The 15,173-nt window shown below is 46.1% G+C and overlaps 1 protein-coding gene across 1 annotated transcript in view; it reads right to left on the bottom strand.

Annotated features, from left to right (window-relative positions):
- Positions 1–13,471, bottom strand: part of ATP8B1 (ATPase, aminophospholipid transporter, class I, type 8B, member 1) — a 14,842-nt gene extending 1,371 nt beyond the window's left edge. The window contains exons 1-25 of the mRNA XM_010193525.1: positions 13,291–13,471; positions 12,010–12,107; positions 11,225–11,338; positions 10,625–10,723; positions 10,467–10,528; positions 9,951–10,023; positions 9,787–9,857; positions 9,483–9,565; positions 9,158–9,316; positions 8,902–8,990; positions 8,266–8,456; positions 7,793–8,001; positions 7,120–7,163; positions 6,844–7,000; positions 6,368–6,556; positions 5,535–5,647; positions 4,914–5,078; positions 4,473–4,584; positions 3,923–3,998; positions 3,475–3,607; positions 3,105–3,390; positions 2,148–2,371; positions 1,130–1,213; positions 373–618; positions 1–117 (exon numbers count right to left, since the gene is read on the bottom strand). The exon at positions 1–117 is cut by the window's left edge and continues 4 nt beyond it. Coding sequence (XP_010191827.1) covers positions 1–117; positions 373–618; positions 1,130–1,213; positions 2,148–2,371; positions 3,105–3,390; positions 3,475–3,607; positions 3,923–3,998; positions 4,473–4,584; positions 4,914–5,078; positions 5,535–5,647; positions 6,368–6,556; positions 6,844–7,000; positions 7,120–7,163; positions 7,793–8,001; positions 8,266–8,456; positions 8,902–8,990; positions 9,158–9,316; positions 9,483–9,565; positions 9,787–9,857; positions 9,951–10,023; positions 10,467–10,528; positions 10,625–10,723; positions 11,225–11,338; positions 12,010–12,107; positions 13,291–13,471 — 3,375 coding nt within the window. The remainder of the gene's footprint in view (positions 118–372; positions 619–1,129; positions 1,214–2,147; positions 2,372–3,104; positions 3,391–3,474; positions 3,608–3,922; positions 3,999–4,472; positions 4,585–4,913; positions 5,079–5,534; positions 5,648–6,367; positions 6,557–6,843; positions 7,001–7,119; positions 7,164–7,792; positions 8,002–8,265; positions 8,457–8,901; positions 8,991–9,157; positions 9,317–9,482; positions 9,566–9,786; positions 9,858–9,950; positions 10,024–10,466; positions 10,529–10,624; positions 10,724–11,224; positions 11,339–12,009; positions 12,108–13,290) is intronic.
- Positions 13,472–15,173: the final 1,702 nt, after the last annotated feature.

The following is a 15,173-nucleotide window of genomic DNA, read 5'->3' as shown; positions in this document are numbered from 1 at the left end:
AAAGAGAATGTGGATCCCAGCACTGTGGAAGTCAAACGTGATACCAAAGTAAAGTGCAACACTGCCAAATACTGAAAAAGCGTTCACAAAAGTCCAGTAAGACGTATCCAAGCCAATCTGAAAGCAAACAAAAGCTCCAAGTGAGTTTATGAACTCCAAGTAACATCAGCTACTCTGAAGACTGACAGCATTTTGGTCAAGTCAATCTCTCCTCCAGTTACACGCCAGTCAGTGAGAGAGCATCAACAGAAAAGAGAGCAGGCAAAAAGGGGAAGCTTTATGCATACCGTTACATTTTCAGTGGACAGATTTAGAAACACGACCAGAAAGTGTTTTCAGAGCACCAGAGATGAGGAAGCTAAGCTTACTTGCCTGAAAATTGACGATAAATATAAGTGAAGATGCTGCTGTGACAGCAAATGACTGATAATCGGAAGGTGCTTCTCCATCCTGTCCCATAGTTTTAAGGTAAGCTCCGTATGGTATGAAGAAGATTATCAATGAAGTTATAGCTCCATGAAGCAAACTTAAGAAGAATTTCTTGTAGTTAAAAAGTAAATCTTTCTGCCCCAAAACATACAGTCCAGGGAACCGAAGACTCAGTTTGTCGCTCACATCCTTAATAAGGGAAGAAAAGGAAAGGTTGCTGCAATTTCTTGTTCTCAGTGTGATCACTGACGGGTAAGAAGCTCAGCTCGACAGTGTCCCACAGGAAAAGGCAGATTTCTTCTCCAGTTCAAACAGCAGTGTGGGCAGCAGGACTTTGCACAGAGTAACGCATGCAACAAGGAGGAACCAAGCCTGGAGGCCGTCTCTCACAACGCCATCGCACAGCCCCTTTCCAGGCATCTCAGCTTTTAGCCCGTTTCTGCACAGACAAGCACGCCCACAGTCACACAGCTCTCTACACCTACACTGGAGTCCCTTCCCTGCCCAGTGAATAAGCAGAAGACGGGCACTACCCCTGCATGACTTTAGGTCTCTAACAGATATTCAAACGAGAGCTTAATTTGGTACTGAATTTATTTCCTGGCTCTTATCACAAAAGAAAGCAGAAACATTGATTTGCCAAATCAGCAGCAAAGCCCAGCGTGGACAAACAAGTGGAGAAGGCTAACATGGAGAATACCTGGTCAAGCAAGCCGACCAGCAGGACCGGCAGACTGGAATACAGCACGTTGTACAGCGTGATGAACCAGTCTTCATATGCTGTCTGCAAGAAAAGGAGGCATTTCAGCAGTTAACCATTTCTTTTTGGTTGTATCTTCTCCTTCCATTTCCTGAGAACGTTCACACGTGCTCTACCACAGCATTAAATTACTTGTCTTGGTGTGTACCCAAAAGGCAAGCAGCACCTCAGCTCAAAGCTCTGCTGAAGCTCTTCTTGGCCTGTGCTAAGCTACCCCCTCCTCACAAGCCACCATGTTCCCTGGCCTGGAACTGTCAAAACTCACCACCCTGCACCAAGCGTCGGTCTGGTTTACAGTGCCCTCGTGACTGGGGTGAGCCCTTGCCATCCACAGACAAGTCTGGGAAAGCTGTTTCTTTTTTGTTATTTTTGTTCTTTTTGTCCTCTGTCCTGGGCACCCACGGTTCCCATCACAGCAAAGGCAGCAGCCTCAGGTGGGGCTGCTCCTCTGCACTGGGCACTGGCCCTCCAGGCTGCCTTCTGGTGATGCCCATGGAGATGCACCCCAACTCCTGCAGTCCTCTCAACTCAACCTCTCAACACCTCGTGAACTTCAAATGCTGTCAGTTACCAGCAGCACATTTCAAGCCACATTCTAGCCAGCAGTTCAAGATAAAAGCCATTCAGGTTTGGTTTCTTACCAATACATACATGCACCGTCTCAGTTCGACCAGGAATATCTTAAGTGGCAGAGTTGGGAAAGGTTTCCCAAACTACATATAACAACCTCTTCCACCCCTCCGTCCTGTACAATCACAGTACTGACTTTACCGTTCTGAAATCATAACCAACCGCTTGGTTGTGACTAACCAGCTTAGTAGTTATCACCTATTCTCCTGCAGAAACTACTCATGATAACGCCAGGTTCCCATCACTTCCCAAGTTAAACCTTTGCTGCTCTGCACTGACAAAAAGGAAGAGCTGCTTGTTAATATCACACGTGAGCACGCCTTCTTACCTGGGCAGAAAAGCCATTAAAGAACGAATACCAGATGTGGACCAGCGTAAAAGCAAAGTTTTTGTAGAAAAAATATCTGAGGAACTTGCACATCCTAATGTAAGACCATCGTCCGTGGACCAGCAGCAGTCTTTGGAGGTAGCGGAACTGCCCAAAAGAGTAGTCACTCGACATGACAGCTTGCATCCCCTCCTGGCCACTGATTCCAACTCCGATGTGGGCAGCTAAGTTAATGAAACAAACACCACACGACATTGAACAGAGGGAGAACAACAACATGACCGAGGGCAAACCTACTGGTTCCTACTGTCTGCTTCAGGTTCTCCTGCCTCATTTTATCTCAGTACCCAGCACAAGGGCTGCACTACAGACTAACACAGCGCTGCACGAACCCCTCCTTGCCCTGCCACTCACTGCTTGGGTTCTGTCTCAGCGTCAGAATGGACGCTGCGAAATACAACCAAGGGAGATCTGAGCAATGAGACAGAGCAAGCAAAGCCCTGACCGAACTGGCCTGGCAGTTGACAAACACTCCTGACACAAACCACGTTGCAGAGGTTTCTGTCTCCATGAGCTTTCTCAGTAAGCGGCTCAAAGAGCACCAGCTGCAATACAGCACGGCTAATGCCTCCAAGCAAGGGGCAGCCAAGCTACTGCTTTGTTCTTTATATTACACTTTTGTAACCCACAACGTGATAACAGATGCAAATTCAAGTCCCTTCTCAGGGAAGGTCTACAGAAAAGCTAAAATACATCAGCAAAAGCTACTAACCATTTCATAAAGGCTTCCTCAGAAAGGGAAAGCAGAGGCAGAGAGGCTAACAAAACCCAAGCGATGTTAATGTGGGTAACGAAACAGATGCCAGAGTCTTCTGAACAAAGAGTAAGAGCGAAGAGACTGCAGGAGAGCGCCAGAAGAGATCTTTCCTACCACGAGAAGTTTCGCAGCCGCCTTACTTTTAATCATGTTTACATCATTGGCACCGTCCCCAATAGCCAGAGTGATGGCTTTCTTGTATTTCTTCACAAGATCGACCACCATGGCTTTCTGCTTCGGAGTCACTCGGCAGCAGATCACAGCCCTGCACTCGCAGGCCAAATCCACAAAGTTCTGCTGCTGCTGCTCTTTGAAAGCCTCAGCCCTCCTTCTCTTCTCGCTCTGCTTTTTTTTCTCCTCTGCTGTTCTGGGGAATTTCAGTTTAAGTTTCTTTCTCTTCTTCTTCTTCTCCAGCAGGATTTCATTCTGTGTAACACAAACAGTGTATGTTTCCCTCTACACTATTTCAAATCGCACCCCAAATACACAGGAAGGCATCTTTGTACGTACCAACCAGGAGCCAGTGATTATCAAAGCGCGATCTTTACTACCCTGGAAGAAGGGCTCGTTCATTCGAACGGAGGAATATGTACTGGATCCAGCTCTGTTCCGCTGGTTTTCCAACCTAGTTTGGAGGAGAGCACTGGAAAGAGAGGTGGATGCTGTTACAGGAAAATCAAGGATAAACTTTAAATTTAACATGAACAGCTGCTGACCTAGAACATCAAACCCCCTGCCAGCAGGGTATCACCACCTCTACCCACAATTAAGAGGTTGCCCTGTGAAATTACAAGTGCACAAGAAGCAAAGAAACGGACGATGCACAGCTGAACCACTGCCAAGAAACACTGTTCAGTCACTGAAGAGTCGGTGGGACAAACAGCGTTACCGCTGGGTTAGCTTTAAAAACTGAACGTTTTGAATTCCCACAAAAGAAATCCTTTGTGCTTTCACTTGCCTGATATCTTCTCCATAGCAGATTTTTGTTTCATCTGTTAAGAGTTCACAAGAAAATCCAATGTTTTCAGCAGTTTCTACAATAGAAAATAAGAGAGGCAAGTATTTACCTAAAGATCTGCCACAGCTGTTGGGAGCAGCCAGAAGTACCTGAAGTCCCCTAGGTAATTTCTGAAGTTACAATTAAGTATGAGAAGTCCCCTTTTGTTACTGCAGCGGGGATGAACAGGACAAAGAGATCCCGCAGAGCAGAGAGAGGCTGGGGGAACACTTGCTAATTATTTGTCATACAATTTCTCAATAGAAGACAGCCACAAAATCAGCTTTCAGGCGAATCCACCAGAGGAACAGAAGGTGCACAGAGCCCATTTGGGAGCTCTGGGAACGGCTGGCATGAAACCCTGCACACTATAGAAATTCCTGCAGTTCTGATTTACATGGAGTTTCACACTGAACCTTTCTAGAAGCACACGCTTTATTTCTGGTCTGCATTTGTCCCAGTTCTAGCCCGTTCCCGTTGTCACCAGCTCTGTGCCTGTAAGCAAACGCACCTTTCTTGTCACCAGTAAGCACCCAGATCTTAATGTTGGCTTTTGAAAGCCTGGAAATAGTCTCTGGAACTCCGTCCTGTAATTTGTCTTCAATAGCCGTGGCACCAAGCAGCTGGAAGGTATTTGAAATACAGGTACTTAGCAGGATAAACTTGTATAGAAAACCGACACATTTTCAGTAGAGAATGAAGCTGCTCTGGGAATTTCTTTGAGCCAAGGCACAGCTCAAGCTAAGAATTCAGTAAAGACAAACTCCTGCAGGTAGAAGCGATCACACTGAAATACTAAAATACGTCTCCCTTCAGTCTATTAAACTCTAAAATTTGGCATGCCTCTAAAGCATATAAAATATTGAAAAGATCTAAATCAAAATGTCCTAATAAACAAGGATAATTTATTTTCAAGAATAAAAGCACTCCACAAATTTAAAGCACGACTCACAATCAGGTTTTTTTCTATCTCCTCATACACTTTGTCCAGAGCTTCATCACGATTTGTTGTAGCTACGCCGGCCTCCATAAACTTTTTATTCCATGCTTCAAATTCATCATGACTGATGTCTCTGTAGCACAGGCAGAGGGTCCTAAGAGTTTCACTTGCAAAAATCTGAAAAATAATATTAAAAAACCCCATATCCACAAAAGAGAAGTCTTCATTAGCGATCCGAACATCAGAGTTAAGATCATCAGCACTTGGTAAGTCTGATAAAACAAATCTGCCTGCGCAATCAGTCCTGGGTATTCAGAAATGGCAGAAATTAAGTGACGGCTGACAAGGGAGGTGACAAACAGAACTGAGGGTGGTGATCTGGAATTCTCATAGCTAGGACGAAAGCACAGAGACAAAACTGCAGTTCATTTCTCATGAAAGGACAGCGAATGCATTTTTAAGAACATGCAAGAAAACGTACATTGCTTTGATTATTTCTCAGGTTTAGGATGACTTGTAGAACCAGTTATAGGCTGCATTTGTTTTAATAGCTCAGGAAAAGGGAATTGATAAAATTATAGTCAGAAATAAGTCATTTTTAATTTAAAACCAGCATATAAAACACAAACATACATCTAGTGCTTCTTCTGTAGCTTCTTTCTTTAGATTGCTTGGGTGCAACCGCTCATAAATGACTGTATCAGCCCCTTTACAATACAGCCTGATATTTCCATCTGATTCTCTGACTGTGGAGTAAAACACGAGAGGTTGGACAAAACATCACAGAACATTTAAATACAGGAATAGCTTCACATTCGATTTTTCATCTATTGCTGCTGAGTACCACAACTACACGATCGTGTTTCTTTTTCATCTTCTCTAATACTGTTCAGTTAAGTAACTGGTCGACAAGGGCATTTCCTCATCTCTCTCACGACAAGAGAGGATATTTAAACTCAAGGATGGTGGTTTTTACAATGGTTCATGTGGTATCAACATCTCACATGCCCGTCAGAGCTGGGTACAAACGTGTACTAGAGATACGATAAGCCCTAATTACAGCCCTAAAAACCGCAGGTCTCTAAGTGATGCAAGACTGACTTCTTTAAAGACAGCTGCAATCAAAGAGCTATTTATACCTCGACCTGCATACCGGGTGTTTCCCACAGCCAGAGGAACACACAGCTTGTTTGTTCTCTGCGGAAACGGGCATGGATCGTCTTTGCAGCACTTCTGCAAGCTTCCACTAGAGGGAGCCAAGGCTGTCTGAACACCGGGTCTGCCTGGCAGACACATCTGCACCTAATCGCAAAGCCTCTTTGGCTACACAGAGCTATGTGGATTAAATCTACCACAGGACTGTGTGTTACACAGCCTAATTCTGGACTCCAGCGTCCCCTGCATCTCCTTTTTCACTATAGGGCACAAGTGACCTTTACTGCAGAGGTTGGTTGTAACCAGCTCACCAATGACAGACATCCGCTTTCTATCACTGTTGAAATCCAAGATAGCAAGGACGTCGTAGGTTGTTTCCATCCCCATCTCACTTATAGTGATGGTATTTTGTGTTCGGGAAAGAAAAACATAGCCAAAGTTCCTGGCTGCCATAACCAGGGCCCCTTCATCCGGGGACGCTGCTTGGTAGTTGAGCTGACCTGTATCGTGGAGAGAGGAGAGAGCCAGGACACACCTGAGCCTTACAGGGGCACTCAGACGCCACAGCCCAAAAACCCTCACCCGTGCTTTAGAGCAGCTGAGAGCTGGACATGCATTGCCACATCCTTTCCTCTTCTGCACCAGCTCTTGCTTCTGTTTAATTTGAAAGAGCAGCCTTTCCTCCTCACTTTGGGATCAGCATTCATTTCGAAACTCTCCCTCATGCAACTGCACTTGAATTGTTGTTTCCCCTTACACAAGAAAAATAAACCACAGACATACTCACCATCAGAGGTGTCAACCATGACCGTGTGACAAATGGCAAGCAGGAAAAAGAACTTCTGAATTTCCGGCTCCTTTCCAGATTTTATTTGCTCTATCAGGTAGTGATCATAGAAGGAGAACTTTCTGTCTGCGTACTTGTTCCAGCTGAGATCCACTTGCTGCTTACAAAACAGGAGAGAGTTTGTGTTGCCCCACGCACCACTGCTCCGTGCCTACCTGCACCTCCTCCTCCCTTGGCAGGGCACGCTCCCTGTTCTGGCGGGATGGACCAACCTACCTCGGGGGGGCTCTGGAGCTGCCCTGCTCCGTCCCGGCACTCTCCTGCAACACAAGCACCGCCGGTCAGAAGGCACAGGACAGAGTCACCAGCTGCTATTACTAATAAGTGTTTGCAACTCATTCACACAGTAAAAAGCAGATAGAACATCTTCTGCGCTAAAGTAGCTCAGATTTTAAAAATAGCAAATTCATTCACAGCTGCAGTATCTCTGTATACAAATGACAGCAAAGCAAGCATAAGAAAAAAAGGTATGATGAGAAATTGTCAAAAAACATCCATGTTGGCTGAACACAGCTTTCACTGTCATCCTTCATCCCTCTTCAGAGGCAGACGTCTAAAAAGCACATGGCACTGGCACACCGCGTTCCTCATCATTTGAACCAACCAAGCAATAGTTCTGGAGCGCATACGCTGCATATTCTAAATGCTGAAATCCAGACAAGATTGGAAATGGAAGTAACTAACAGTAAAATTAAAATCTGTCGTTCTTATCAATTTTTCTTCTTGATTTCTAGAGTAATTTTGTCTGTAAAGTGTTTCCACCAAGAGTAAAGCATTCTGTAAGTCACTTCCAAGTTTTCTGCTGGGAAAGAAACGCTCCGGTCCCAATTCAGAGCTGCTGAGGCAGCGCTGGGCCGCCCCGCGGGCGCAGCGGGAGGCATACCCTTACCGTATCTCTGGCCATTTATGCAGCACTTTTTAAACGTCATGATGTTCTGCGTGAGCGTCCCCGTCTTGTCAGAGAAGATGTAGTGGATCTGCCCCAGCTGCTCGTTCAGCGTGGTGGTTCTGGCCTTGGCGGCCGTGTCCTTCTCGGGGTAATACATCTGCAGGTCCCAGTTGATAAAATAGCTTTGGCCCAAACGAATCACTTCGACGCTAAATGAAATAAAATGAACGCTCTCACTCCCAGTGCATCTCACATTTAAAATAACGACTTATTATCAGATCCAGGGGACTGTGACTATTTTCTGGGATTCACATTGCTCACGTAGCCCAAGAGAGAATTAATATGATTTCCCATCCAAAGTGATGCATCTGTTACCACCCATGAGAAATTAAGTCCATTCACCATTAACCTGCAAGATAAGTAATTCAACCCCATCACCAGTTCAGCAACTAAAGGCCAAGGGATTTACCTACCTCACGTAGAGGGAAATGGGAACCATGGTGTTCAGGACAATGATGTAACCCCAGAAGTTGAGGAAGCCGCGATACGGAGGACTGAAGTCTTCTCCATCGTAGAGGTACCACGAGGAGTTGCCAATCTGCTGCTCCCAGTAGGTGTATCCGATGGCCAGGCCAGCCGACAGCAGGATGAGGACCACAAAAATCTGCAGAGCACACAGAGAGGCCGTGATGCTCCGGAAATCCCACATACTCGTGTTCAAAACAGAATATTCCGCACATTCGTAAGTAGGAAGGGGAGCAAACCTTTCCCACAAAATGATCTCTTCAAATACTCCGAGTTTTGATCTTAGCCTATTCCCCAAGCATTGTTTTCATGTTTTTACGTGTATTTAAGCACTGAACAGAGCACACAGACACACTCGGAGCAGAGGCACAACCGCAGTCCCTCCACCTGCCAACAGCAACAGCCCAGCTCCTCCTTCCCCATCCCAGGGAACCACCGTGGGCAGAGCGCGGGCTGCAGGACAGCGCGTGTTCCTCACGCACTCGTACTTGTTACACCGAGAAAAAACAGCTTCCTAAGTTTGCATTCACACTATCCATCTGAAAATGAACTGCAACACCTGAGCTTTAAACAAAAGGGCTTACGGTATAAACCATGTAGTTCATCAGGGAGTCGATTTTTGTCCTTTTAAATCTTGTCTTGCCACTATTTTTCATTATTTTGGTATCAGCACCTAAAAATAAAGAAGAAAAAGGAAAGATAGGATACACAAACAAGTGTCAGTATTACTGCGTTACAAAACTGGGCCGTAAAGGACAGTCAACGTTTGTAAGAGAAAGATGCCATTGTGCTCTATAGGGCACGCTTTAGTTGGTAAATACGTCTTCAATTCCTAAATACCTGCGAATATGACCACTCCATGGCAGAAGTCTGTGTTCCTGATTTTACATCCACGTAACAGAATCTTATCAGCGTCCAGCGGATAAACAGTGTTCCTCCAGAATAATGTTCCTGTAAACTTATCCAGCCGGTTATTAGGTTCTTCACATTCAATCAGGCCTAAAATATTTGGAGGAGAACACATTTAATACACAGCAGTTAAAAACCCAACCTCATGAAGTAAAATTACTGCAGTGCTTCCATCCCCACCCATTTTATTTTCCTGTTCTGTAACTGTTTAACATTTGAAGAGTCCTAAGAATACAAAGCTGTATTAAATACGAACCGTCAAAGCCTGCCATTGCGCTTTCTTCTTGAAGATATCTGTGAGTCACCTCCAGTGCCATTTTGAATTTTAAGTTAGTCTCACTACGAAGAAAGGATAAAAAGCTCATTTTATTAAAAACATGGGTATGGGAAAGAAGTCAGAACAAAATCAAATTCATCAAATCACTCTGCAGCAATGCAAGTCCATGGGCTCGCATGGACACGAAGCATCCGTGAACCCCGCCGTCAGTTCTTGCACTGGTTGCTTTTCTTTCACCAGGAAGCCAAAGTCAAACCCAAGCAAACCTTACACAGAGCCTTACCCATCAAGTTCAGTCGTCTCTACGTAGCAGAGACTGTTTGGTTCTGAGCTGGACAGCAGCAAAACATCAGCCTGGAAAAGCAAACAAATAGGGAAAAGTAAATCCAAGCCAAGACTCACACAGAGCTGTGCAGAACATAGAACAAATACATCTAAGGCACTTACAGGAATGAAAGTATTTTTCCTCAGACGAATGATATCACCAACTTTAATATCTTTCCATTTTGTGTTTTTGAACCTAATATCAAGATAGTTTGATAATCGTTACTATTTCATCTAGAACAGCATGCACTCTAGAAATCTTGAAACACTGAACTCTCCTTAGCACAAAAACATTACATCCAGTAAGGTGTGGTTTTCTTTTTGGAAACTGCAATTTGGCCGGGGGCCTATACCTGAGAAGCCAACCTACCTCTCTCTTCCCTCCTCACCTGCACATGAATTTCTGCCCTTGTCTGCACAGAAGCTGCTCTGAGCACAGATTCAGTGCCACAGAATTAAGTTCAAATTACTCCTCTGGCCACTTCTCTCCCATTTTCAATTGGCTTTTCACACAGACGTGTGGCACGGTAGAGACCAAAAAGCTGAGCTGTCCCTGTCATCTGTGGTTTCAGATCTGTGACAAAACTCATTGAGCAGGCAACAGGCACTACTTACACAGTGAAGAAGGGAGCTACAAACCTGCCATCCCTGACGACCTCGCACATCCGGTTGTTAACCTCATTGTCCATCCGGTGACGAGCCTGAAAGCAGGAGCAGACAAAGCACTGTGTATCACAGAGAAACGAATCAGTCACACTCTTCTGCTGCCTGTCAGGTGAACAAGACGTGTTTCTTACAATGTCATCCACTAGGTCTTTCACCGCCGTGATTCCCAGCACCAACACCAAGGGCACCAGCGTTGTGTACCAGGACAGGGTCGATATTTGGGGAATCGACTACAAAAGACAAATAAAAGCAGTTCAGTACAGGAGTATCAATTTCATAGCGATCAGAGACATTTCATAGTGGTCTGGCTATAGCATAAGAAAGAAAACCAACACATCAGAGAGAGAATTTTAAGTCAGGATGTGAAGATGAATGCAACTCTCCAGGGACAGTTTGCCCATGCAGCCCTACCTCAGCATCAGCTTCCCTTCATCAACTGCAGTTACTGTCTGCAGTTAACAAATCGTATTTTCTGATTCATGTTTCACAGAGCAATAGCCAAAAGAAACATCTTTTCCCCAGGAAATCCATTAACCCTGCAAGGAGCTCATCCTGGCTAATACACAGGTAGGGCAGGCAGCTCCAGTCTCTGCCAAAGGGGCTGAGTTTCTGCAGCAGCGCAGATGCAGCTCCTTACAGCACACCCTGCAACTTCTGGCAGGACAGCACTGAATCGTGCCATGACCAGCCCCAAAAACCTGCTTCACTGTTCTATTCCCTCTGCCTCTTACCTGCAAAATGAGAAGGAGAAGGAAATAGAAGTTGGCTGCTCTTTTAAACTGCTCAAACAGATTCAGTGGTAGAAAAGTGAGAACGTTGTACTTGTACGTCTTAATTGCATTTCCCTGTTGAAGAGAACCAAATGTCATTCACAACGGCAGATTCTTCTTACATTACAAATGTACAGAGCATATTTTTAAGTAAGCATTTCACTAGCGAAATCTTTCCTATGAACTTTGTTAGGAGTTACACCTTTCCACAACAGCTTAACAGGGGTTTACTTACTTTGAAAAGTTAAAAAATTAGGAACAGGGGGAAAAAAGAAATTAACCTTTTGTCTTGACAAATGAGATGAAAATGTCTCCTTTATCACAAGCAGGTGGATGTAGAATTGCACTGTTTACACGGCCAGACATTCCCAAATGTCTGTTTTTAAGCCCATCCCAGTGTATTTTCATCAGGACATTGCTCAATGCTACACTGAGACCTCTTACATGAAAGATGCCACCTACACCAATGTTCACAACAGCCACAGTTGAGCAGAGAAAACTCAGAACCTGCACTGAGCACACCCGGCTTCTGGTTCTCTATCTCATCCTAAACCTCTGGATACCTTGATTTTCCACTCACAAGCCCAAAACCAGTTACACCTCCCCACCTCTGCTGGAAATCCCAAGGCAGTGTTAACTGTGGCTTTTACACGGATCAGCAGTGGTTGGAAAGACCTTACTGTGATCAACAAAGTATTGGCCCTGACAAGCACTACCAGCACATCACTGAGATGAAGAAAACTTACTGCATATTTGCTTTTTTTGAAGCACAGAAATACTGTTCTCTTGAACTGGGGCTGTTCGTAGAAGCAGTGATCGTTTGCTTTGACTTGCCAGCTGCAGTCTGGAAGGGACCAGGCAAAACGGGTTACATCTGTTACAAACATGAGGGAACAAATCTCCCAGCTTCAGGGGGAAGGGTTACTCTCTAATACCATCTATACAGGTACTTTCAGCTAAAACGAGACTGGTACCTGCTGCTTAGCACACAGCCCAAAAAAAAAGTTTTAAAGAAGTTTCCGGGGTATTTGTCTTCATTAACAACTTACAAACAATTAAAAATTCTTGTGCTTATACCAGGCAACGAGCAAGCCTGTGGTTGCTGGTGGACTGTGTCTACAAAATAAATTCCTGGATAAAACCGGGGGGGGAGTGGAGGGAGAGAGCAACAGTCATGATGAGAGGCTAAGGACACTGCTTATTCAGTAGACTATGTTACCTCAATCGTCGTAAAAAACCCAAAACTAAACATACAAGAGGTGGTTACAAAATGAAAACACATAATAGGTGGCTATAAAACGAGAGGTGATCAACTCTTACCCACACAAACAGGAAGAAATCTATATATATTTAACAGGTGGTGGTTAAATAAAGAGTATTCACATTGCAACACTGAAAAAAGGTATCTGGGGGAGTCACGGATTTCCCTCGGCCAGAGACAGAATGGGTTTGGCTACAACACTCATGTTCCTGGGCTGGCGGCAGCGCACAGCCTGCACCTGGTGGGTTTCTCTGAGCTCCTGCTCATCTCACCCATCCCTGACTCAAACTGCTGCAAATAAAACAAACCACGAGGCTACAGAATCAGCGCTGGAGCTGAAATCCTATCTGTGCAGACCATGGAAGCAGAAATAGGTGCAAGCCAACTGACCAAACAGCCCATTGGCTCGTGCTGGTTCCCATTTCCAGGTGATGGGAAAGACAAGCACCCGATGCCCTGCTGGAGCAGACCTGGACCACAGGCCTTGTGCAGCTGGGGCCTGCCCTAATTACACCAGTCCCCGTGCAGATCGTTAGCTTTATGCTCAGGCAGCGCACAGAGCTCTGGCTGCAGACTGGAGCAGAGCTGATGTTCGTCTGACATTCGTTACACTGAATTGCCACCAATTCCTCCCTCACAGATTCAGCTAAGCCTTTCAAAACCCTTCCTAATGAATAAGCACAGAAATCAGAACGGTCCATGCCTGGGTCAGCCTCTGCACTCGGGATCATTTACTACCCGAATCACGTTTCTGCTGTAACGTCACCTTTCTTGGACGGCTCTCGGCTGTCCTCGGCATCTCTGGTGGTTTGGTTGTGCCCCGGTCCGACCGCAGGCTGCTGACCGTCCAACTCGTCCTCCGTTTCGTCATCGCTGTATGGCATCACCTCATCGTTCGGCTGGGAATCCTCATCGAAGGTGGTCTCCGAGTCCCTTTCCGAGATCATGCTGCTAGTGCCCTGTGAGCACGTTGTAAACGTGGGGAAAGGAGTTAACAGAGCAAGTGCTGGAAACCAGGTCTCCATAATTTCACTCTGCTGATGCTGGCCACCAAAAACCTCATTTGAAACCAGTTTCCCTTTGACCAGCGGAGAGCACGGGCTGGGTTTCCAAGTCCAGACCAAAGTCAGGAGGCAGTTATTTTCACAGCAAGTCCTTCATTACCGTCCTGCTGTGTGTAATTACACGTGATCACACCACAGACCAAGGAACGCCCTGTGCTGGTGACAGTGCACCTTACGTGGGACACAGGAGTTCAGGAGCCCACGAACACCTGACTCCCAGTGGCCACTCCAGCATCGCTCCAGGGCCACAGCAGCCACGGCCCTGCTTGGACACGGCCCTGAGCACCAGGGAGTGCAGGTCCTGCTGTCGAGGGTTTGGGTCAAGCAGCTGCTCCATCCCATCCGTCCAGGCTCACCCAAACCAGCCCCTGCTTCCTCGCCCCTCCCACAGGCTGAACGTCAGTGGTTCCCATTGCGAGGTACCACGTCTTGTGTCCAAATCCCCAAGGAAGTCTGTAACTCACTGGTGGTTCAACACACAGGACCACTCAGTCGAGGCTGTGACAGGAGTGCAAACCTCTGCCTGGAGCTCTTCCAAAAGCACACGTGCTCCCTAACCCGTCAGCACCAGCAAATCCCAAATTGGGATCTCCACTTTCCATGAATCCTATTCAAATTACAGTTCTTGAAAAACTCCGAGCCCTGGTGAGACTTGGGCTGCCACAGACAGGAGCAAGACACACAATGGGGGACCCAGCCTCCTCCAGCCCCGGCTGCGCACCCGCCTGCAGGGAGAGCCCGGTTTGGGAAGCAAGGCCAGTGCCACCCTGCACCCCATGTGCTGCTGCTAACGACACCAGCAGCCACTGGGGCTGACACCAAACCCCATCGACATCCACGCTGGTCTCTATTTTTGCAAAGCTGAATTGTCTCCCCTCCGTAATACCTCTTATAAGAGAGATAAATATTACATGAGCACTTAATATGCGACTCAAGTGACACGACCGTTCGCTGGGAGCCCGAAGCGTGCAACAGCCACGAGCCGCAGCACTGCAGCACTTGCCCAGCACATGGGCTAGTGATTCAACACTGACAGTTCACAAAGCAAACCTAAACCACCAGGCATCACAGGAACGCTCAGTTTCAGTTAATATGAATTGGTACAACTTCTCCCGAGACCACTCAAGCTGTTAGAGGCTGCCCACTGATGCAATCACTCAGGAATACGACAGCCACTCACTTAACACAGTTGTGGAGCCTGAAACATTAGTGAAGAGGTCATTTATTTTCCTAAATAGCCTTAGAGTATGGGAATTCACCTTAAGATGCAGGAGATTCAAGCTCAAACTCAAGCACCCGAATATTCTTAATATCACTGTGATATTTTGGTTTGCTTCTTGTCATTTTTCCCCTTTTGTTCTTTCTCGACTATCACCCCATCCCCATAAAATCTCGCATTTCACCTGATACAGAAAGGAAGAAAAGTGTTAACCAGAAACCCGAACCAAAGAATTACCTCCAGAGCAACTACTCATTAACAACACAATACCCAGGACATCGTGCACAGGCATCCTTAGAGGAACCGGTCCATGATGCAATCCCCGCCGTTCCTCCTGTGCGGTGGTGGAAAGCAGCTCCATGCACA

The sequence above is a fragment of the Mesitornis unicolor genome, unplaced genomic scaffold (assembly GCF_000695765.1).
Source record: "Mesitornis unicolor isolate BGI_N332 unplaced genomic scaffold, ASM69576v1 scaffold25131, whole genome shotgun sequence".
Lineage (NCBI taxonomy): Eukaryota > Metazoa > Chordata > Aves > Mesitornithiformes > Mesitornithidae > Mesitornis > Mesitornis unicolor.
The sequence above is the reverse complement of the archived record's forward strand: the minus strand, read 5'-3'. Positions and strand labels throughout refer to the sequence as shown.